This window comes from Corvus kubaryi, unplaced genomic scaffold (assembly GCF_017639235.1).
Source record: "Corvus kubaryi isolate FWS band 111438036 unplaced genomic scaffold, C.kubaryi_AGA036_p1.0 37260, whole genome shotgun sequence".
NCBI lineage: Eukaryota > Metazoa > Chordata > Aves > Passeriformes > Corvidae > Corvus > Corvus kubaryi.
The window spans coordinates 3,087,711-3,113,728 of NW_024581077.1; the positions used below are offsets into that span (position 1 = coordinate 3,087,711).

General features: G+C 39.3%; 1 protein-coding gene across 34 annotated transcripts in view; it reads right to left on the reverse strand.

Moving 5' to 3' along the window:
* DLG2 (discs large MAGUK scaffold protein 2) overlaps positions 1-26,018 on the reverse strand; it is a 998,396-nt gene that overhangs the window by 67,719 nt on the left and 904,659 nt on the right. For 33 of the 34 annotated variants that reach the window (XM_042024070.1, XM_042024069.1, XM_042024064.1 and 30 more), the window contains one exon: positions 20,953-21,067. In XM_042024070.1, coding sequence (XP_041880004.1) covers positions 20,953-21,067 — 115 coding nt within the window. The remainder of the gene's footprint in view (positions 1-20,952; positions 21,068-26,018) is intronic. The other variant, XM_042024093.1, reaches the window with a different exon arrangement.

Below are 26,018 nucleotides of genomic sequence, written 5' to 3' on the forward strand. Positions count from 1 at the left end.
CATAATAAAATCAGTGAAATTACAGATTTCAAGAAAGAGGGAATAGGGGACACTTGTTCCCAAGAAATGGAGGCAAGTGTAATATAGCCACTAACATAATACACAATATGCAATTAACAAGTAGGTGTTGTGGTCTCTGAAAACTTAAATGGGACTAAAAATTCTTCCAAGGAAGAGAAAAATCCATCCAGAGAAGCTGAAACCCCATTTGTACAAATGTGATACAGTTGCCCATAGACAGCTGGGATCCACTCCTAGGGACAATAATTTTCTTCAGGCTATGCAAGTCATTGTCTACATATCTGTTTCTTCACCTAGTTGTTCCTTCAGAGAAAGCTTAGAGATAAGAGAAACACTAATTGAGAGGTAGATACAACTATTTTTATGTTATTATCAAAACACTTCTTTCATACTATGTCCTTCCCTTTTTCCTTCCTCTGATGTTTAAGTTTAAGGGAATGGTGCGCTTAATTTTTATTTGAAAGTCTTGGCACAGTTACTAAGAATTTTAAATCAAAGCAATTTAAATAATTTTATTGGATATAATTTTGAGTAATCTTCTGTTTTTCCAATATCAAGCAGTGTTTCACGATTAGCAACCTCATCTAGTTGAAGATGTCCCTGCTCGTTGCAGGGGGATTGAACTGGATGACATTTAAAGGTCCCTTCTAACCCAAGCTATTGTGTGGTTCTATGATTACACTGAATGAAAGGATTGAAAAGACATCACAGATTTCAGAGCACTGAATATTCCTAAAACCACAAATGTTAGACTAATTCTGTGTTTCAATGCAAAACTAAATTTTGTTTGTTTGCTACAGAATTTTACTGGCGCAAGACTTAGTGCCTACAATATTAAAACAACCTACATAAATATGGCTCAGGTTACAAGACTGTGGATGTAAGCACATTTTCTAACCTACCACAGTAATATTAGGATTTTGACCAAACTGTTAAATACATCTAATGTCCTCATACAGTACCTTATTTCTTCTTGCAGTTAATCCAAGTATTCCTCATTTTTAGAGAAATTCTCCCACTACAAAACTAGGTCCCTTTGCCTTTGGGTAAAGATATGAGCGGATGAGAAATTTCCCGGAAACTGTTTTTCAAACCTTATTAAAAAAGTTTATTTTCTAGCAAAAATAAAGTATTATAATTGCATGTTAATAAATGCTGCAGCAACAACATCTAAAGAAATGTTTTAAGAAATACCTTCCTCTGCTTACATTTCATTTTAAACTAAATAAGAGATATATCACCATAATGTTCATGCAAATAAAATGACTTGGAGAAAAAAGATGCCATGTATGCCCTAAAGATATCTTTGTTCTTGTCTCTCTGTAAATGATTGACAGGGTAAAAAATGAAGTAATTAGCTTCTAGCTGACAGAAAACAGTAGCATGGGTCTGTAATGATGGCACCCATGAGTGGCATAGTGTCCTACTTATCTGCATTTTAAAGCAACAGCTGCTGGGTCTTTTGCAAGTCTGCAGAATTTTAAAGAGAAGCAAAATTAGAAACAACAGTACATCTTTACTATAAATGTCACAAAACTGATCCTCACAAGACAGAGATTGAACAGAATGTGTTGGACATATGTGAAATAATTATATTGGAGGGAAAAAAGCAGCTCTTATAACTCTTGACATCTACGTAAAAATACCCTGTCGTTTTGGAATCAACGTAACTCACATGTATGGTTTCACTGTCTACCAAATTTCCTCTTGACTGAGACAGTTGTCATGAAGATCTTCTTGAATCAGGACACTTTGTAAAAGAAGTTAATTATAAAAGGGTGCAGATGCCTTATTGCTAGACTGCATTTACACAGCTAGACATATCTGCACCAGAGAGGGCTCAGTATTGCCAACCCATTTGCAATCTCAGTGTCCAATGTTAATGCCCTCCTGCACACACCATCCACGCAGCTCAGCACTGGGCTCAGGGCTGCTTTGAGCCCATGTCACAACCTCTGGCCCTGAGGAATGATCAGTTGATAACTGTGGTGTTCCTCCTCTGCAAAGTGGCTGAAGTAATGGATACAGAGTGTTGTAGCCTCACAAAATGTTTTACAGCATGACAGCAGAATAGTGTTGCATGTCCTAAACAAGGGGGATGAGGGTGTATAAACATCTTCCTAGAGCAAAAGTCTGAGAGACTGTGTCATACAAAGGGATCCAGACTGCTGATATCATATCCATGCTGCCCACTGGAATCTCCAGAGTGCACTGTCTTAAAACCAAGTTTTCCACATTTGGCCTCTAAGGGAACCCAGTTTGCTCCAAAAGAGAGCTTGGGAGTAAACGAGCACTGCACTGTGAGGAATCAAGGCCCTGGGTGCAAAGTGGCCTGCAAGATTATCTGGCTTCCATAGTCATACCCAAAGAATTGTGCCACAGAAACATATTTTTAGAAATAATATCATTTTGTTGGTGAGGTAAAGCCATATCTAACATACCATATTGCAGCAGGTGGAAATCCTGTTTTGGAGTGAAATGAATTCATTCACGTGAATGTGGCTCACAAATTAACTATGATACTTTCTTTGTTAATCATTGATATTGTCTTTGAAATGGCCTCCTAGTTTAAGGGCTTCTTAAAAAGAAAATGGCAGCTCCAGAAATGTGAAATTCCAGGCTGGCATGTGATTTATTTTAGTTGTAGCTATGACTGTGATTGTAATTGCCTTGGACTTTCTTGGTGGTCGCTACTCAGAAAGCTTCAGATGATCCTGAAAATCAGGACCATTCCTAATCTCACCTCTTTGATAATCACTTGAAGTACAGTAAGGCAAAAGGTATTGAATACAGTCTATGATAAAACTTACTGGAGACTGATAGGTTACTCAAAGCTGAAAGTAAGATTCAGACTGATCAATTTTAATGCCTAAAATCAGCACCAGATGGATTTTAAGCACCACAGCCCTATTGCAAAATTCAGAGTTTCTGCTCCTTCGGTGGACCAAGTGTTTTAGACTACATTTACCCTCACAAATTTGTGAGAAGCTGGATGTCTCTCTCTCTCACTTAAAATTTATGGAATTCACATTTAAGGCAGGGAAACATCCAGACTACATTTAACCCTATTTTATATATTTAAATCTTACTATGCTTTGAATATGCCTAACAAACATATACAAAAGTGAAAGCAGAAAGACCACAACAGGAGAGACCAATCCCATTCAAAAACACAGACATGATATTTACCTTTTTCTAGTAGTGGTTAGACACTTGAGTATGAGAAAGTCAAGATTTTGCTGCACCATCGGCTGAGGAAGTGGGAGATATAAATGCAGTTTCCTTAGCACACTGACGGGATTCAAATCTAGAACTCTCTCATCTTCAAGAAATGTCTTAACCACCAGGTAGCCATTTTTGGAAAGGACATTTCTCACCTCTTCTCTTGAAAAGCACAGTGACTGAGGGGTCAGGATGGTGAAAGTTTGGGAGAAACTTTCTAGATTCTAGAAGGAGGAATGGAGTCTGAGGAATGCAGTGATGAATGAGCCGTCCTGATTGTCATCAATGATTCCAGGTTGGCTTTGACAAAACAGCAATAATGCAGGGAAAAATGCTCTTGCCAGATTGTTTTGCAAAATGTGAGGAACATCATCACCATCACCATTTCTTCCTCTTACATTTTAAACAACACTGCTGCTCAATAAAGTGCCTATCCTCATTTGTGGACCTTTGGTCTCAAATTCCTAAGAGCTGGTACCTAATACAGAGACTGAAACCAGGCTTTCAGCAAGAGGGAGAACTCAGATGTCTTCCAGAATTTAGTTTTTTCCATAAACTAAATCCAGGGCAGCATGTTTGAACTCAGCCCATCCCTAAGGTGTTGCCGCGCTCTGTAAGGGAGCTCCATTAAGGATGCATTTGGCCAAAGTCCCCGATTAGCACAGCAAAACTGAATTCCTTACTCAACACTTCCATTTACTGTACACAGAATTTATGTAACTAAGTTGGGCACCTTGGATCACCCTCTACGGACCATTATGAGATGCTGGGATGCCAGAGCTGGGCTCTTGTAGCTCATAAAATGGCTTGGAAGTTGAGTGCACTTCCATCAATTCTACAGGCAATTTTGAGTCAGTTCTGCTCCCTGCCTCTGCATCCTCCCCTTGAGGACTGCTTCTTCCTACAGCCACCTTGGAAAATGCTTTTAGCATTTTGGCAAAGTCAGTTCCAAGTTTCTCCCCCCATCAATCAGCAGCAATGATTTTATACATACTGCTAAATTCTTGGACCAAGAATTCTCCTTGAATGACACTGAAAACTATTCAGACTGGAAAGTGGTGGTTCAAGGTTTGACCTGTTCTGTAATGACTTGAGGGAGAACAAGAGTGTGACATGTTGCTGAATGGCAACATCAATTTCTTAAACACTATGCAGTGAGATCAATGAAAATAAATCAATGCTTCACTTAAAAATGGTGTCATGGAAAGAAGTCTCTTACTCTTTCCCTTAAGAGATAAAAAAGAGGTAAAGAACAGTTTTGATGCACAAATAACACAATAAACCAAATACTGGGAAAGTCCTAAAAAATGCATTACCCTCTTTCACAGATTGTCACCAAATGGGATTATCCCAAAGCTCACTTATTTTGCTCCCTGCTATTAAGAGGAGCAGCTTATCCCTGAGTTTTACAAAACAAAACCTAGAGGTTTACCAAATAAAATGAGATTATTGCCTGCCTACAGAGCATAAGGACAGGGATGAGGATCTAAAATAAGGTAGGAGTGATGTGACAGCAATGACAAGATTTATTATTACAAAGGTCTGGGGGAGCCAGAAAAAATCAGAACGTTAAAACATAGGGACTATTACACTAGCATGCCTTGCTGCAATTTAAGCATTTCTTCATTTCCAGTTAAGATGAATCTGAAAGAAATGCTGCTGAAACACCATTATTTATATATTGCATTAGGTGTAGAAATATGTTTTCAAGTAGTTAAAATTAATTTGTTTCCTCATCCCACTTAATTAATTATGAAGGGTGAATTGTTGGAGAAGAGAGACCAGAAGCAGAAGGCATTCATGATGGTTTAATTATGTTTTAACTGATGTTTTATGAAATTTGAGAAACTGGCCAGATCACAGAATGGATGAGATTTTATTGTGATGCTCTTGTTATATCAAAGTGAATTGTGATGTTATTCAACTTAGCAGAATTCTTACAACACTAAAATCCATCGCTGATAAAAGTGTATTTTTTTCAATTACCATTTATTTGCATACTGATGCAATGACCTGAACGGACTAATATTTGGAAGTGTAATCCCATTCTTTCTGAAATGAAGAAAGAACTGAATCCAAGTTAATCTAGAAAAATTCACTCGAAACACACAAGGGGACTGCAAGAGTGGAAATGTATATCAAGGGATGGACTATTATTTCAAAACTCTGCTCTAGGGAACAAGTACTGAGCAGTGGCAACTCACTAATTTGCTTCTCACTCTCCCCCCCAAATAATAGATTTCTGTGACTACAATCACAGTGAACATCCTCTAGGTTTGTGCATTTCAGCCTGTGTCCTACACAGCCAAAATCTTGTGCCCTTCACTCTGAGTGCCAGACAGACACAAAAGCATGGCTGTGAAGGGTTGAAAGATGTGAAATGTAATGACTATAGTTGTGCCACTGAAGGAAAGACCTGAAAAGTGTGACTGATGAGGACGTAGATAATGGATTAACTAACAAGCTGCCCATAGTCCATCAAAGAACATAATGGAAATTTCCCCAAGGTACCAGCAGCATACTGTGGAGAAGCATGTGGAGACCTGGAACTATCCAAATACAACATCAAAGAGATGAGTAGAGCAAGAACAGAACAGAGTGATGTTAATAATTTCATCTTACATGTATATTTAATGTATGCTAACCAATTAGAGCATAAAAAAAGGCACAACGGAACTGTCTTGCAGAAGAGGGAAATTGTGGAATCACTGTCCCTGCAAGAATTCACCAACTGTGTAGATGTGGTGCTCAGGGACATGGCTTAGTGGTGGACCTGGCAGTGCTGGTTTAATGGTTGGACAGAATGATCTTAGAGGTCTTTTCCAACCTTACTGATTCTGTGATTTAATGTACAGAGAACAGATAAAACATGAGTGAAGGAAAGATGCAACTTCAACTTTTAAAAGAATTTGATCTACAGGGCAGATGCTGCTGTGAGATGCTCGATCACTGACACACCGTGCAGTACACAGGGGCGGATACAGGGACAGCTCACAGGAGGAATTTAGAAACCTTGCCTAAGCAGGTAAGGGTTAGTTTTGGGAAAGCCAAAGCTTTAAGCACCCTGGTCTAGTGGAAGGTGTCCCTGCCTATGGCAGGGGGATTGAATTTATAGATGGTCTTTAAGGTCCCTTCCAACCCAAAATTTTCTATGATTCTATTAGATTATTGTAATTTTAAGCTGCAAATGCAGCTTAATGGAGTTAAACTGTAAATGCTCTCCCTCCAAAAAAGCATGAGGTACAATTCAATAGGCCTTCAGGAAATGTAAAGAACAGCCCCCTTCTACAGAACATCGTTGCACAGCAACCCAAAACTATAAACATCTCATTTTTTATTCTACCAAGGCAAATTACCCATTAATCATCCATTAGGGAAGTCTATGTCAGGCAAAATATTGGTAGAGGAAACCTTAGCCTTGATGGTGGATGACTCTTTTCATGAGTGAAAAATGCTAAGAAAACAGAAAATAAATTCTAAAATCAGCTAATAATCTCAAAGTTTCAATTATTCTTGTAATTGGGGATGATTATTCCCAAAATAATTGGGAATATAATATATATTGGGAAAATAATTCACAGTCTTGAAGTCCCAGCCTACCATGATTATTTAAAAAGTATTTATATTTTCATGCAAGCACTTCTCCAGATCTAATGACACTAAATTACTTCTGTTGGTACTTCATTCTTCCAAGAACAGTCTGCAGAGCTGATTTTTTAAAATGTTCTTTACCCCCCGTAGTCCTATTACCGGTGTGATCAGAGGTAAAACACAACACAAAAAACATATCCAGTGTTTCACTCTCAGTGAATGTTTTGAGTATTGCAAAGTTTCTGGTATAAAGATCACTCAAAGAGAATCTTATTGAAGTATTTGACCTAAATGTCAGCAGGTCTACTTTTTAGCAATACTCTAAGAGAGCATACATGCTGTCTTCCTGAACCTCTCTTGTGGGTGTAGTCTTTTTGGTACGTAATAAAGACACAATTACAAGAAATATTCCCTTTTTGCTGACTGAAAAGACTAAGTCCTTTACTTAAAAAGCTACAGCTCTGCAGAGAAGTAACAGCACTGAAAACACCATAGATTTACCTTTTTTTTCTTCTGCCTCTCATAGCAGAAATGGACAGAAGGCCAGGTACATGTCGTGCTTTTAAAGAAATGGATACAGTCATTTGTTGTCAATGGGGTTTTCCTCATGATTTTTTGTTCCAGTACCTTAATAATATGTCAGAAGTCAGGGGGAGAGAGAGATTGGATCATCCTTTTCTTAAACCTGTTGAGGTTTTCTTGTTTATGACACATCATAGAAGTACAACCAGAGCCTCAGTGATATTGACCCGAAACTGAAGCATTAGATGTACTCCTCTGATCCCATTAGAAAAACTTCCATTTGGGCTGCAATAAAAAAACCCCAACCTCTTTCACACTTCAAATTCAGAAATCTCAACAATTTGATGTCAGACTCTTCAGAGTTAGGTGACTTAAATAGCCCGAGATGACTTATTAAAAATCTCTTTATCTCCAATAACTGCAATTGGGTGTCCTAAAAGGAACAAACAGCTCATTGTAGTGCTCCGGCATCACCTAATATCTCTTTAACAATATAACTGTGTATCTTTAGGTCCTAAATCAAGGGAGAATCTGAGCTACTCAATTCCAGCATGATACCACTTATCTTCCTGGAGAAAGAGCTCGGATAGGATGGAAAATTCTTTGTGTGCTTTTAACAGGCAGAGATCTTCTAAACAGTAACTTGGAGTAAATTCCTGCTATCACTAAAATTTTTGTCTGAGCTATGGCAGTGTATGACTCCTCAATTCATGCCACATTACTGGTTATATTGAATGCAGATAGGGTTTACTGATTTTGTAGAAGACATAATTATTATGGAGTATTTAATAAATAAATTTAGAGTATTTCCCATATTTCATATACTTATCTATCTGCTCTTCCAAAAGACAACAAAATTACCTTTCAAACTCATGTCCCCAGTTGCTCTGGAATATATTTAGAACTCAAGGCAAGCAGAAAAATGAGTGCAAATCTTTTGTGTAACCTGCTGGGGTAGGTAGTGCATTTCCATAGATGGAACACTAAAAGTACAACTGCAGCAGCTTAATATTTTATAAAATTTCCTTAAAAAGCAGCACTGAAATATGATTATAATTGAAGTGTCCTTTCCTAAAAACTCAAATGCCAACAAACAAAGTAGGGATTTTCCTTTCCTCATCTTAATGCAAATTAGAGCTGCTGCACCGAAGCAAGGAAATTATAGCAAGTAAGAAGTTTAGGGAGAGGAAACTTTAATCCTTCTGCACATTGTCCACATTAGAAGGGTCTGTCCAAGCCTGATGTCCTTAGGATGGCAATACAGAGAAATTAAAACTAAAGTAGCTGAAAATCCATCTACCATACAACACTTTCATACTCTATTGAGAGGAAAACAACCCCATTTTCTACACGCTAAATTCAGCCATGATCCTTGCATTACACTGGATAATTTTCAAGTCATTAATTCAGTCAATTTGCCTATTCTTTCATATTTTCAGTAAGAAAAACATCCTGTCTGTTGATTATTTATTTTACAATCTTTTTCTCCAGACTTCTTACAGCCAAAGCTGTTGCAATCCTCATTAAAGGCAAAATTATCTGTTGAATTTTATCCAAATTTTAAAATTGTTTTGATATTCTTGAAGGAAACCTATATGTATGTATTTCTAAATGAATGACTATCTGCTGGTGGTGCAGCAGACAGACAAAGGCAGATAAATTGATCACTGAGGACACTTAAAAGAAAACCCTGTATTTCTAATCATATATTGTTTAAACATATTCTGAATTTTAACATCGAGCAATAATACAAATTAAAGTAAACTACAATCCTGAAAACATCAATTAAAAAAAGATGACTTTACTAACACAGTAGCTATAATAAAAGGTCATACTTCTTGGCCTGTGCAGAAAGACAGCATATGATTCAAATATTGAAAGAAATTATTAGGCATTTGATGAATGAGATCAAATCTACAGGAAAGAATAGTTATTTACCACTAAACCAGTGAAACTCACCTCGTTGCCAGGTGTCATATCTGTTTTTCATGGGAGTTAATAATCTGTAGTTATTGGACCTGCAGCAGGAGATGCGGTGAGCTGTGGACTGCAAATTGAGCCATCATCTTCTAGCAGTAACCACTAGATTTGGCCAGACAGTAAGCCCAACACAGAAATTGATATGAAGTGTCTCATGGTCCACATCTATTAATTCATATTTTGTTCTTACTGATGTTCTAATTAATTATTAAAGTATAAGTAGATGAAGAGATTGTCAAAGACTTATCAAGAAAATTTACGTCCAGTTCAGTTTTGGTGAAAGATCTGCTAAAGTTCACAAGACTTTCAAGATGAATCCACATGTAAATATCAACGATGAAAGAGGAATTCTTATTTTTACTCCTGGAACATCTCATGATTCTGGCTTGAAACCAGAGTAAAGACTGAGTAAAGACCTTAATTGCAGTATAGGTAGGGTTAACTGAAGCAGAATGAAACCTGTGTAAATCAGATCTGAAGAAGTGCCATGCACTGAAGTCATGCTGTAACTCATAACTCCAGAAGATGCTTTAGGAACCTAGCTCTGACCTTGACAATGTTCCTGTAGCTCATCCTTTTTTCTGTAAAGAAGACCAGGTATGAAATCAGGACCAGACACCAGTGCCCTAAACAATATAATGTGATAAATTTGCTATTAAATTAGGAACAAGTGGATGTCATAAAAATGTGTCTGTAATGTCATGTCTCGATGAAACACTGGGCACAGTGACTCTGAGATCAAATCTACTTTCCAGGGTATCTCTCGGGACATTTCATCCACAGCTTCTCCCTGCAGCAGATCATTCTTGTCACAACAGCTCTCCATGGACGTGGAAGTGCTCTGCCAGCCAGTGTAGGAAAGGAAAAATAACTTTCAATGCTTATACTGAAAGGGCAATTGCATTTGGAATCTGCAAACCCTGTTAGAAACACTGCTTCTACCTTGTTTCCTGCAGTGCTTCTGAAAATGATTTTGATACTGTCTAGTCTCAATCTATTTTCAAGATGGGTTCACAAAGAAACCTGTTTCCTTGTCCATAAATACATGAAGAAACCATAGACATTTTTCAAACCTAAGCTCTACTTCTTTTACAAGAGTAGCTCCTGAAGTGTTCTCAGGAAAATGGAACATGACAGACAAAGTCGTACTGGCTGGGTACAGATGGGAACAGTGGAAAGGACTGAAATACGGCTTTGAATCTTGAACCATCTGCAAGAAAGTGGCAAAATACTGCTTGATGGCCATTAGGCTGTGCTTTCATCTTGGTAACCTATGATCCTTTTCTCTCCAAATTGTCTTACAGTCTCTGCTGAAAGAAGTAATTACTACAGTGGATATCTGCAGCCTCTACCTGGACTCTAAAACGTCTCAAGGACATCAAGGGGAAAAAGCCTGTCTGCAGAGATAGTGTTTTTTAAAAGAAAAAGGTTACAGATCTTTCCATCTCCCAGAGTGCAATAAATATTGATACTTTCTGGAAATGGGAAGGACAGGTATCGTTAGTAGCACACTAAGGTAAAAACTATTCCAACCTGACATAACTAAAATCTAAGTGGTTAGAAATATGAGGTTATAAAAACCCCAAAGCCTTCTATATTGTTAAGTAACTTTTTCTGCCCTAATTTTTTCCCAAAGCTTTCAGCTGCTGCCCACTATGCCAGGACCCTTTTAAACAACTTGCAGGAAGATGTAGGAGCAGAAATAGCAACGTGTTATTGCCTTCTCTGTGGGCAGGGCTTTGTACAGGAGTAGATATTATGCTGTGCTAAGCAGGTGTGTTGATGATTGTGGCAGCCCAATATATTGGGTGAAGGAATGTGGTTACCTTCGAGGTAAATTAAAAAGCATAAGAAATAGAATCTGTGGAAAGTGGGTGAATGTTTAATTATTATAATTCCTATTTGGTGAGGAACATCTGGTAAACTCTTCACCAGATAACTCTTCATCAGATAACTCTGATAGTCTTATTTGCTACATTAGTAGATAAAGCAATTAGTGCAGGAAGTTTGAAGAGAAGAATGAGCCACACATAATCAGAATCTTCACAAGAGATGAAGTCAGAGACACGGCAGAATGCAGATGTACACACACATATATATATAACACACACAGAGATGTGTTAATCTCAACTAATTTTTTACTGAATATGAGGCACATTCAGAGAGGATCAAATCCAACTTGTCAACACTGGTATACAAGAGGGACAGAGATGGGGCAAGTAGTGCAAGACCTGCTGGGGCTGGCATGCTGAGCTGGGTCACCTTGGACACCACCTTTACGTATCAACCAGTGCCACACAAGCACCACTCACAGCAGAAATAGTAAAGCAGCTGCATCTAAAGCAGGGTTTACTCAACAGGATGTCAGTGAAGCCTGGGAGGACCTGATTAGTACTTTTTTTCCTGTTACAAGAATGGGGTGGCAGTGAATGACCAAATGGAGTTCCTGAGGAACTCCTTATGATCCCCAATTCAGGTAGGCAATTCCCCAGATCCTCCCAGGCCCACCACAGCATTATTACAGTAATTTCTATTTCTAATGAGAAGTAAAAGGGTCAGAAAAGACTACTGGTCCCACTTAGCTTCATCACTTAACTCGGCTGGGCTCCCTCTCCATAGATGGACTTCCTTGCAGTGAGACCAAAGATGCTCCTCATTTGTCTTTATTGAAAGCAATTTTGTATGCAGATTCCCACTACTTTTTTCAGCAGTGTTATGTCCTGTTTCACACTTTTCTCAGCTTTGTTTCAACACAGCCGATTTGGAGAGCCTGTTCTACAGTGGCTTTATGACTTCTCTGTATAAGATTTCAGGTAGAAAACTCTTCAATAGGGCCAAGCACCTTCTTTCTCTCACATTAGCCACTGTGCTGTGTGCCAGTGCACATATTTAGGTTTCCAACTTTGACTGTACTCACACAAGCTTTTATTTCAATAGGCTCTCCTCTCTATGTTCACGCTCTAAGCTACTGGCTTGTACTTTTCCAGTTGAGAGCAGCATAAACTGATGGTGTCCTATTATAGCTGTTGACATGGAAACATCATAAGCAACTACTTGTTGGATCAGACTGCTATTTCACAGAGAACACACACCGCTTAAATGCATGTTTTGCTGACTCACTTTCAGCCATTTTAAGCCACAGACAGTTTATCTTCACTCTCCTGTCCCCACCCTGCACCGATGGATCATGTTCAGATTTCTGCTTAGAAATGAGGCTGAAACTGTGCCTATCTTGGGTTATAAAAATTTCAAACAAATCCTACTCCCACATAAGGCCAGGATCTTCATCCTCATCATCTTCTGGTTTGGATATTATCCTAGCTGATAATAGAAAGCTAACACTTTCTAGTCTCTGAAGCAGAAAGCAGGCAGTCCCTCTAGGGAATGGAAAAGCACAATATGTGTGCAATGAAAAGATATTAAGGCATCACTTAAGGAAAGAAAAAGGTGTGCTGCTTCTGTAGAGCAGACATCGCGTCAAGCACATTACCTGTTCTGAGACATTATTTTAATAACTTATGAAACAGAACAATACGAAAAAAGGCCACAAGTATGTACTATTTATGCCTACTGAAGTTGCTAATAGAAAAGCTGCTTCACACCAGGCACTAATAATTCAGCACTGAGAACACGATTCCAGGTCTGAGCCAGTTTTTTAAAATACGCAGAAGTTTTACTGAAAATATAAAGATAAGATAACTTAGGCAAGAATGGCTTTGAAAAGGAGCTGCTTTGTATTCTGTTTTCTATTCTGAACTTCAGGCAGAATGTGTTATCTCCGATTCCTGCAGGCTGTGGTTGATTCACAGGGGGCTCCGTCCTTCCAAGTGCTCAGTACAGTGTGCAATAGCTCATAATCTTGAACACAAACTAGTCAATGATTTGCAAAGCCACAACCACATAGAAATACATCTGCTTTTTGCCCCTTTTTGACACAGCTGGAGAAACACCCATTGATAAAAGGCTTGCTGAGCTGTTGGTTCATGCTGCAGCTAACAATGCATTGCACCCCGTCTCTGGGAGGGATTGGCTGAACTCATTACACACCCGGTACCTAAGAGCAGCAGATATGATAAACATGAAGATGTGAAGGAGAGAGCTGGTGTCAGACACAGAGATGAGACTGCTTGACTGATGTGTTTACATGTTCAGTTTTCACTCTCCATTAACTGCTTTGTCTTTGTCTGTGAAACATTACGAAGAATTGCAAACAAACATCATTTTTTCCTTAATTGTTCATTAGTATCAACACTGCAAAAAAGTATCAGATGAATAAGAATTGCAGTGACTGTTAGCAAAAAGTGTAATTGCTTGTGAGGTGGCTAATAGTTTCAACTGACTGTATATTAAATATATCGATTTTCACAGTCCTAGGGTATTGGTGAGACATATTTTGTTGTATTTACAGCATCACATTTTAGGGTGGATTTTTTTAGCACCAGACTGCCATCAAACTATAAACCTGAAGGCCTTTGAATTGTGAGTAGTCCACGATTAATAATTCTCACATGCATCTTTCAGCTGAGAGTGGCATAAGCATTGTGAGTCTTAGGATACCTCAGTTAAGGACCTGTGAAAATTTCACAGGCATAATACAAAGAACTGTGAAGTGCTCACAGTTCCCACCGACACCAAGAGGCCACCTTAAAAAAAAGCCCAACAAAACAGTTTCTCTCCAGATATCCTCTGTTCTTCAATTTTCAGTTGAAATTTTTAATTTCTCATTTGCTCTGTTATTAGCAGCAGAATGATGAGCACGGTAATTTTTGCAACTGCCTCTAAGCATATAAACAGGATGTATTTTGCAAGAAAATATTAGATTTGCTTTGCCAAAGACAAGAGTTGGTTTCATCTTCCTTTTTCACTTTACAGATAATCACATGTCCTGTAAGCCAGATGCTTTTTCTCTAAACATGAAATTCAATGCAATAAATAACAACTACATATTTCCCATTGTATTAGGTGGTTCTTGTATTCCAGCAAATCCCTCATCCTCCTCAGTTCCTCAGTGTTTCTGATAATTAATGAAGACCTGAGTGAACAGTTACTCAGTGATGCAGTTCAGGTCTTGAATGTCCCCCCAGGGAAAAGGTTTCTAAAGCACACAGAGTGACCCTCCTTGCTTTGAAAAATAAAGATTTACACTATTTCCTTGGTTCTGAATCTGAGCAGCTCTCACTGAAGCCAGGGAGAATATTTGTGCCAGGAGGATCTGGAAAAGATACTTATTTTCAGAGAAAGAACCGTTAAAAAGCAGTAATTGAATATTCAGAAACTCTCACTTAACCAGGACATGTGAAATGAGTGACATTCCAACATTTCCAGTCTGAAAAGGAATTTCAAGTCCAATAAGCCCTTTCACAAATTGAGTTTTTGTGTGTGTACCTATCTGGCCATTTCCAAACATGTCTGCATTATGCCATTTATGATACATTTTCTGAACGCATGTTTCCATTCTGTGCTACAATTTGGACCATTCAATTGCCCAGGAATCTGAGGTAAGTGAAAAAACTGTACTAAAATTCCATTCTCCTCCACTTACTGTTCAGTAAAGGGAATTCTAATAGTTCTATCATGCCATTAAAGTACACGCATGGCTATGTAAGCTGTAGCTATTTCCTCATTAAAACAAACACAAAAAATAATGTCTAGGTGCCAAGCTCACTTACATTTGCTCTCCAGAAATCTGTACTGGCCTACAGTGTTGCAAAACCTGAAAGAAACTACAGTTCGGATGCTCCCAGATGCTGGAGTCTTAAACTCATCCAGCTTGATGACCGTGTACTGAGTGTCTGTGGATCCTCAGTAGCGCTAACTAAAGTGACAAATGAATTCAGAAGGAATTCTGGGGAATAAGAATACGAGCAAAAAACCAGCCCAATTAAACAAGACTGTTGGTGTTTCTAATCTATGTCACAGAAGAATGCACAGAAACAGTCAGAAGCCTGATGTTACAGCTCCTAGATAAGCATATGAACACTCGTGTGTGTGTGTGTGTGAGAGAGAGCAAAGCAGAAAGATTGTCAGTGTGCGTGGGATTCAGGTCACATAACTTGAAGTGTCTCTAATATTGATGTTTACATCTCAGCTAATCACCTGGGGCTCCTTCCACTCAACTGTGAGAAAGAGACATTTTTAGGGCATGATTCGCCTGTGCAATTTTAGATGTCTACTTCTGGATGACATGAATTGTACTCTGAAAGTGCCAAGTGCACTCCATTGACTCAAGAGAGATACTAGGCAACTCGCTTAAGTGAAGATTTTTGCAATGTGTATGTAGATATAGCATGTAATTAACACGAATGTATCTATTTGGATTTTCTTTATATATATATAATATATACACACGCACATATACATCTCTCAAAAAAATATTCTCTCTCCTGGTAATGAGTATTTAATCATGACTTTCATAGCTCTCTCTGGTTTCCTCAGTACCTCCTTCTGGAAACCCCGGCGCAATTACCTCTTCATGGCATTTCTCCTTCCAGACCTACATACTAGAGCTATCCATCACCCAGTCTGTGTTCAGGTTTCACTACCATGATGTCTCCACGAATTGCATTTCTCAGGTGGATTTCAGACTGCATTGCAACTGGCTGTGCAGATTCCCAAGAGAATTCTGCCCACGGAGCCTTGACCTGATGTTCACTAGCCTGTGGAGGTTCACTGCCTCAGAGAAGACGGGAAGACTGAATGGTATTTGTAACAGACATTGCATAAAACCAGCCCTGGATATCAGATTCAATCTTCACAAACTGCCTCTACTGAATTTCAATTGTAGCTCTGAAAAATTCAAAACTGAGAATTTCTGTGATCTGTTGAAAATCAAAGTCTCTCTAGCAGAAGATGTCCCTGCCCATGGCAGGTGTTTGAAACCAGGTGATGTTTAAGGTCTCTTCTAACCCAAACCATCTATGAATCTATGATATGGCAACATGCTAATTCCTAAATTCAGGAAATTTGTATAAAGCTGTTTAATACCTACTGGAGAATCCATTGTGCTAGGAATGAGAGTAAACCACCCAAAGTACCTCAGCTTTGACTTCCCTTTGCTGATGCTAAGTTGTGATGGCAAATCTCCAGATTCTTCCTCATGGCTCAAAAAAAAATGAACCAGAGCACACACATTTTTATCACATAATACTGTGTGTTTGTAAGGCCCATATCTATCACAGCTATGAAATGCTTAGCACTAATTCCAGTCAGAAGAAGACAAAAATGTAGTGGACTAAGGGACACCCCTTTGCATCGTGCACATTTTTTATAAATAGTGCAACATGGACTGGAAATAAAAAGGTTGATCATAAGCTTCTTCAACTTATTGGGAAGAGCCCTTCCCACTGTAGTGCTCTTCCCTGCACAGTGGAGAAGCAGCTTCAGAACCACTTCTGACACTGCAGTCCTGCCCCAGCCCTGATTTCCATCCCCACACTTACAGCCAGCTGTACCATCCATTTTGTACTGATATATTTGAAAGTAGTGCTGAAGCCGAAATAGCTGCATTTCAGTACGATCAACCAGTCCCTTCATAGATGGCAACAAGGAGCCCTGAGGAGGTGAAATCATGTCTGGTCACTGACAGCACTGAACAGATTTTAAACAGAGAAGTGGCGGTGAAAGGGCTGGGGGGTGTGAAGCTTTTGAATTATTTCTGCACAGTGATAAACCTCCACAGCGCCTGGTTGTGGCTTTAGACAACTGGATTTTTTAAACACAAACATTGTTTCAGAAGTTGTCTGGTTTGAATAAAGCTTAAATGGTGCAGTGACTGTTTATTCTAAGTGTATCTCACTAATTTTCATCTGTAAACCAAAACCAGACTCTAAGACAGCAGTTTTGGATGCCAGATAATTCCTGAAGACCTTTTCTTTGCATGTATTGTGGCAATTACTGAAGTGGCTACTCTTCTCCTCAGCAATCTAACACAAGTATTTTAAGCTCAGGAATAATCTAGTAAAACAACAGGAAAGCCACTCAAGCTCTCAGTTTCCTTCAAAGCTTGGAAGTTAAAGTTTCAGTGGCTGCTCCAATTCAACAAATGTTTTAAAGGACTGTACTTCTCTGATGCTTAACTCTTCAAAAGCCTGTCATGTTCCATAGCCTGTGAGTTAAATAACATGATCTGGCACTTCCTAAGAGTAGCAACAGTAACCATATGCAGCCTAAAAAATTTGACTATTGATATGGACCAAGAAGGACAAAGTAAAGTGTGTATTTATTTCAAGACAAGCAAATATATATATCTTACAAGAGCAGATTTTAAAATCTTGAGCTGAAAAGACAAAAAGGAAGACACGAATTTGCATAAGACCCTGCTATGCATGTATATAGCACAACATCTAGATGGTGATGGGTTTGTTTACTCTCCTTGTTGATCATGAGCTGATGACTGAATTCCAATGACTTAAAAATGATAACAGCAGATTTTTTTTAGCCTACCATTGCACTTAGTGAATTCAATTTAAATTCATTCACTTTCACCACCAATAAAGCATGAATAATAACATTTTCTACATTTCCTATCTATTCTCTCACTTTCTGCATTTCTTTTTGTATTTCTTTTCCTCAGATTTAGTGACAAAGAATTTGTAGGCTCCTAAAAGGATTAAAAGCATTTCCTACTGCTCCATCCTCCCCCAGAGTCTCATACTTTGCCTTTAATATTGTGGACTCTCTGATGACATCTGAAAAAGAGATACACGATCTGTGATACAAAAGGACCAGGTGGTACTGAAAAAAAAAAAATCAGGAAATTTGTGGGAAATATTCCAGGAGGTGTCAGAGAGACAGACTAGGATAAAGAAAGAAAAAATAATACAAAACAAACACCAGAGTATGCAGAGATAAAGGATCTCATGCCAAAGAGCTACACAGTTTCTCTGAACAAATAATTCTCGATCTCTTTCCTGTGTTGTACACTCCTGAAGTGAGACTTTTAACTGCTTTGAGCCACCTACTTCTAGTCCTACATTCAACCCTTTAACCACATATTACATTTTGCCTCAATTTAATATAGCTTATTTCACATCTCTCAATGCTATGCTTTTTTAGCAGGGGCTGGATGGGGAAATCACGGACTGTAAGGTAAAGAAAACCTTGTATCAAATGAACCCCACATACACTGGCATAACTGTAGCTTTATTTTTTCTCACCCTCTTTTGCTGGCTTTTCTATGAGCAGGTAATGACACTTATTTTCAATTATTACAACCTATCTGGATCTTAATTTATTTCCTGGTGTTGCCTAGAATATAGTGATTTGCTTCAATTCAGCTTTCTGCTTAAAAAATAATCATGCTTGCCGTACTCAGTGAAGGACAGCAAAATCACTACATCCCAAAGAAAGGAAAACAGCAAACTTGAATCATAAACTTGGCATTACAGCTAGAGATTTACAACAACATATGGTCATTTGCCTCTAGCTCTCTTGCACATGCTGACTAAAATAATCCATTGAAACAGAAATGTCCTGAGTTGTAAAAATAGAAACCAAATGCTAGATCCTAGCTTTTCACATGGGCCCTGCCAGTAAAGAGTATCCATAAAGAGAAAATTTTCATCTCTGAAAACAAGTACATTTTTGAGCCCACATTTATTTTTCCTTAGTGCCTAACATAAACATAAGCTACCTTTGTAATTAGTGTATATGAACTGAACCAACAGCGACAGGCCATAAGGCTGCAGGTGCTACTGTACTACAAACACGTTATGGCAATATGTAGGATACAGAGCCTCTCAATCAGGCTGCTCAGACATGGACACAGCCAATTGTGTGGTTTTGAGTGAAAAAAGTAAATGCTAACAAAAGTGACTGAGGCTTTTGTGGTTTTCTGCTTCAGAGGTTTGGGGCATTTGTTACAACGATTCTGGAATAAAAGAACAGGTTTTGCATTTGTGGTTTGGGAAGTGCCATTTAGATAAGCAGCTAAGACATCAAAGGCTCCTGCAGTGAAGCACCAGGGCATAGCAGCTCAGTGAGACAGACCACAGCCAGAATTCATGAACTAGCAGAAAACCAGGCTCATCAGTGCACACAGAGAAATACTGTACAGAAGAGCTAGGCTCGTCCAGATGCAGCACAGACATCTCAGCTTTGCTCAGAGTGCAGGTTAATAAGCTGCAGCTCTCAGCAGAGCGTACCAGGTCAGCGCTCGCACTGGGGGGATCAAGCTTTGTTGCAGTTCAAACTGCAGTAAGGTGTTCAGGACCCAGCATTAGCCCTTTATGTGTACACCTCAATTAACCTGCAGTTGCTGGCTTGGACTTCTCGCACCATTACTCCCCACATTTTGGGTTCCTAGCTTACCTTGAGAAAGAAAGCTTGGATCTATCCATCCTTACACACACAGTTGTGGCTTTTCACAAAATGCAAATTCAGGGAGCTGACTAAAGCTCTTGACAAAAAAGTCACTCTGTTTGGTCTGGAAAAAAACTTACTTCAGGTCAGAGAAGGCTAGAGATGCATTGAAAACTTCAACACTTCTAATCTGACCTTGCCCAACAGCAACATCACTGGTAAGAGTGATCCATATCCCTTCAGTCATTGCTCCTTCTGACAGCAGTACCAATTAGTGCTTCATGTGGTTGTTGCCCATTAGAATAAGACCCTTCATGCTAACATTTTAGTTTTCCCTTCCTTCTCTGCTACCTTACTCCTTCACACTGAGAGCATAATGACAAAATGTAGAATTTAGCCTTAATTGGATCTCTGCAATGTTATCACCTGAATTAGCTCCCCTGTGAATAATTATCACTGCCTAGAGGCTGACAAATTGCTTCCCTCTACTTCGTGATTGTCAGGAATTTCAAATTATATGCTGAGCATGGGGAGGATGGAGGGGACAAAGGGGAGAGTGAAAATGAAAGCCTAGAGAAGCATAATTATTAAGATTATTAAAATACTTGACAGAGTCCCATAGTCTCCATGAGTCCCAAAAGGGGTGAGTGACAGCGAGAATTTTGCTGGGGCAATTGGGCAACACCCAGTCCAGCAAGAGACTCGTAGAGTCAAAGTGAAACTACAGCCACTGCTCACAGTAAATTACAAAGGTAATTCCTTTGTTATTCACTACCTCATTTACGCTGTGGACAGCAGCTTGTTTGCCATCTCATCTGCACATTTGATCTTGCTAGGTAGATGGCAAACTCTTTGCAGCATAGACTGCTAGAAGGGTAAACATACACAAGGGGATAGCAGCAGATTGCCATGCATTTAGAATAGCTATAAGAGTTCGTGTTTTGCAAGAAAAACGTTTTGGCAAAAAGGTGCTCTTTCTGAGAACACTCATTCCATGTCTGGGCAAGACCTCACACGGAAGGAAATACTCCACAATATCCATCTCAGATACTGACAGAGCTAAGAAATCTCATAAACCCAAATCACTATAAAAGTATAATGGTCTTTGCAAATTACTCTAAATGGTCAAATAGGGCAAATAGGACTTTTATCCATTTTGTCATTAATGATGCTGTGCTTGTAAGATGGATGCATTTCTCAGTTTGTTTCAAGGCAGTTCCTCAGACTTCTTTCCTACGTTGCCAAACCAACAACACACATCAGGCATAGACAGAGTAGCTGGTGACATACTCCCAGGAGAAGACTCTTCCTGCTTACCTGACATACAGTGACCTCTTCTGATTAGTCCTCAGGGAGCCAGACCCAGAACTCATGCTGTGATTCATCATCTGCTCACGCAGGTCATGGATTTTTGCCTCAAATCGAGCGTACTCTAAGGAGATAAGAAAACCCCAGAGAACAAAGATATTTTAGTTTTCTTGACCTATATAATCATTAGGGCTGCTAAATGCAAATTAACATTAAATTAATGAGTGTAAGGCATGTCTTGAAAATTGAGGTCTCATAGGACCTTGCGTTAATGTATTATCTTAGGTAAATATATGCCCTTTTTATTGTGGTACCTGAATATTTCAACACCAACTAGATGAGGAATCAGATATCTACACCCACGGTCCTGCAGCTTCAGGAAAGGAAAGGAGGTTTAAAGCGTGTTAACAAGTATCTCTCAGTCTGTGGGAAGGATGTTGAAAGCAGTTTTGCACTGTATCGTTCCTCCTTCCAATTCCTTGTTAGGGTCAGTGGGACGGTGCACTAAAGTTACTAATAAGTCAAGCAATTACTGTAAAATCCTGTCAAAATTAAGGAGATATTTCCAAGTCCAATTATCCCCAAAGCAGCTGGCAATTCACTGTATGAGCAATCAGCCACCTTATTTACTCTGCCCACTGAGGCTTGGGCTCTGTTCATTTTAAATAGGTGGAACCGTATCTTGGTCTTAGGGTGGGTGATCCCAGAAACTCCAAACCTCACCTGCATAACAGCGGCACAGAACTACCCCCCCACCCTGTTCACCTCCACAGTTCTACTGGTAGCTCTGCAAAATGTTATGACCTGCTGCCCAGCAACACGGCATAAGCATTTGGTGAGACTCCTCTCTGACAGAAACACAGCTTTGTCAATTGTCCCTCCAGCTGCCATGTTCCCCTTGTTCATTGTGTGACCCACAAGTTTGGTTTGCAAGAAGAGAGGTTGAGATTTTGGAGACAAGCTCTAATTCCTTGAAACTGAGAACCTCCGGCAGCACAGAGAGCCATAATTCAACCTAAACCCGGGGAATCTACTGATGTGAGCTATAAGACTAAGCTGAGGGGGTGTGCAAAATACATTTCAGTGAGTCAGTGACACTTAAAAGAGTAAGATGTTGCAGACTGATGCCAGCAAAGAGAAGATGATGTTCCCTGCACCTCAATGTTTTATTTCACTGATGCCTTCAAAAGAAGGGTCCCTTTCCCCACAGCAATGCTAAAGCAGAAGTGGAACCAGCACACAAGGTTTCCTCCCTTGAAGGATGGAGGTACATCCCACCAGATCACACCGTGTCCCAGCTTAAGCAAATAAATCTTTACAGAGCATTTATAACCCATTGGTCTGCATCTTGTTTCTTGCTGTTTGAGCTACATGAAAATGCTGTAAGACAGCAACATTCGCATTTTCTCCTAGAAGAACTCAGCATTATTTTTGTTTGATCATTTTCTGTTCCTACTGGCTCACTTCCCAGAACGTCTAGATGCTTTGCAACAACTAATTCATTTTATTCAGTGCACTCTACATTTTCATTGGGTAATAACACCTGACCTTTACAAGATCTCCCATTTTGCACAGACACTAGCCACCTTCAAGCTGGCTTAGCAGAGTGGTTTGATTTGGGGTTTTGTGTTTGGGCTTTTCCCCTCCTTCTCTCTTGACACATTTTGCCTCCCTTTCCACTGAGCCTCCTTGGCATTACCTACTCAGTCTGTTAAGTGACAGTGGCTACTTTGCTCGTCAGTTGGGAACCACTGCTGTGGTATGACTCTTCAGTCTTCCCACATACCTATGACTTCACTGACTGCAACTGAAATTCTGTATGTCAGGAGAAGAGAAACTCCTACATGCAGACTGTATTTTAGATTTATTCTACAGCTTGTTTCTTGCTCATTTCTTTCACCCAGAGTGCATATTTAAACTTAGAGATTTAAAAGCACAAATTCTCAGTGGATCTAAGGCTCCTACAAACTGGTGGGTTTTTTTAAGTGGAGTTGAGTTGTGCAGGGTTTACCTCAGTGCAGGATTTAAGCTTGCTCTATGTGAGTCATATTTGTTCTAATCCCCTGCTTTAGAATTTATTTAGTAAATAATCATCTTCTGAGCAAAGCTTTGTTTAGCTTATATTTCATTACAACGAATCTAACATTTCTTCTTGGCAAATAGGAAAGGTGATCTTAAGGACCAGATCTTGCGTTTCTCTTCCTCATACAACATCAGGCCTACACAAACAGATAGAATATTACAACTGTAAGGGTTGTTACTAGCTCTCTTTCAGTTATGGTGGATACACTTAAGAAGACAGTAAACATACGGTGTAATTCATCTTCTTTAACGTTTTACATCTGGGCAATGCCAAAGATATGAATGATCTACAGCAGAGAAACTTTCCCTTTAATAAGCATCCACATCCCAGGCTGACTCTGTATGTAAGGTGTGGGAGTAACTCCCAGATTTAGACACCAATCTGGAGAGTGAGAAGAGAGGACTGAAACTCTGATTTTCTCTAGCACAGCATCCAGCTATTTGCAACTTGAACATCAGATACTCAAATGACTACAGTTTGGTCAGATGATGATATTATTGCTTGTGTTCTGACTTTAGAGCACACTTGTAATTTGACCATTTTTAACTGACTGTAAACTTATTCTGAATTCAAGAATCTCTCTCTTTCTGGGAGATCTCTTGAAACCACAAGACATATTAAAAATTTTCTAATAAGTGTGTGATGTAAGCTCAAGGTTCAAGGTCCTCCTCCCTGCTTGACATAAAAAATTACTGAAGTACTAATGATATTCTGTTACTTTGTTTCTTGAGATGGTTTTTTCCTCTAGATTTAAACTCATAGATAATTTGAAAAAAACCAAATTTATGGGACTGTATTTTCCTACTGTACCTTCACATTTTTGTGTAAAAAATACTGAAATGTACACTTGTCCCTTTCTCCTGGCAAATGCCGGGACCAAAAATTGCACGTCCATCAATGCAGGCAGTATTTAACTCAGCTCAGATCAGTATCTTTAATCTCAGTCCTCCTAGTTCTTCTACTGATTCCTAGATGCTACAGTGACAGCTGCATTTGAAATGTGAACAGAAAAATAAAGAGTGATGCTCTGCCATCAGAACTGCTGTGGTAGTTCTGCCTACTGGCAAAGTGTCCTTTTTCCTTAACACTTCTTTGTAGGTTGGATCATTCGACGGGAGCTGTTTCCTAATAGTTTTGCATTTGTTAGGTGTGAATAGGGACAGTGCTAAAGTCCAGAAAAGCACTTCATGCTTCCTTCAAATTCAGCACTGAATCTAAATAACACACTTTCAAGGCTCCTACTCAATTAAAAGGACACTGAGGTTGTGACATACTGACAAAAAATACAGTTAAAGCTGATTCACTAATTTCATGCTCTTTGGAGAAAGGGAAGAACACAGAACATGTTGCTACTGGAATGCTTCATTAGCAAAACTTCCCAAATTTGACTTATTACAGTCCATCTGCAAAGATCCTACCTGTTGCCTGATTTAGTAACCATTTAACAACTCTGGTAGCTTAAGAATCTGATAAAGCTACACATTAGGCTAAAAGGGCAAATGGGGGAGCAAACTGTAACCTGTATTATTTCTGGGGTCAGAACGGATGATCCAGCGGTTTGTGCTGGCCTGTGGCTCTGGGACTGTTGCTGTAAGAAACAGGGCAAATGGGGTGGAGGGAAGTGCTTGTTCATACACCAGTTTAGAGCTGGACCAGGGCTCAGGGCAGTGTAGGCAGACCTGAATTTGGCTGTCCCAAAGACACAGATAGCACTCATTGCCCCTGGACAGGTGGCACTGGATGTGGGAGAGGAGATTGCTGCTGTGAGAAGTGGCCCAGCTACAGGGAGAGCAAGACCATCTTTCAGGGCAATGCTGCCACAGGCAAATCCTCATTGTGCCAAGAGTCTGTTGGCTCCACTCAGCTCTCCAGTCAGTGAGGAGAGAGAGGAGAGTCAGCTTGAATGGCTACAATGTGAAGTGCCCCCAAGCCAACCAAGGCCAAACCAGCATATTTATCAAATAAAGACACCAGTTTGAAGAACTACTGTTTGTCTGCTTCATACATTCCCTAGACTGAATCAATGGAGTAAATGGAGCTGGTGATTTTCCTTCTACCTCATTCCAACACCTTGCCAAGTGCTGTATCTGGGACTCATACATATTCTAACCTTCAAATACTGAAGCAATCCTTTCCTTTCCAAAGCACTTGGACACGTTGAAAGGACTGGATAGATCTTTGGGAGTAAACTTCAAACATCTGGAAACTTCTCCTTTGCTCACATACTGAGAAATCAAAGCAAGGTAAATGGACAGCCCTGTTTAAAAAAAACATCTAAAACCTCATATCCAAAGACTGATACACTTCATGTTTAGCTGGCCAAGATCAAAAAACTCTGATCTACAAAATCTTGCCTAATCCACTTAGGTATCCCAGGGGATGCAGATACCAAAGGTTTTACTGCTGAAGTGATTTAGATACCTAAAATTCTGCCAACTCATCCACCCACTGCGCAAGTGGGCACCTACATGATGGGAAGGAATTGTTTTAACACACAGACACCCCTCCCTTTTGAGCTTTCTACTGACTCTCTTTGGGCGTCCATGGTCAGACTTGGTAGGAGAACTTCTGTGAGTCTGATTACTTAACACTTAAGTGTCTCCATGAATCATGAGTCTCTCCAAATATCATGAGTTTGTGAGATCTGTGATGGATGCAAAGACAATAAGGACAGTTTGGGATGAGTTTTGTTGTGACGACCTTTCACATACATGGAGCAAGGACTTCTTCTATTAATATAAGCAGTATATTGAAATTTTAGTTTAAAAGTTTTCAAAATGAGTTCATAAATGGACTAAAAGGCTGAGAATACAAAAAACACTTGAGAATACACGAAAGCTGCTGGAAGTCTTAGATGCTTTTGAGAGCTCAAAAATGAAAACAAGAAAGTAAACCTCAAAATCAAATAATTTCTGAATACAAAAATACCAAAGATGGAGATATTATATCTGACAGTTTGATGCTAATTTTTGGTCATAGAAATAAAGAATAT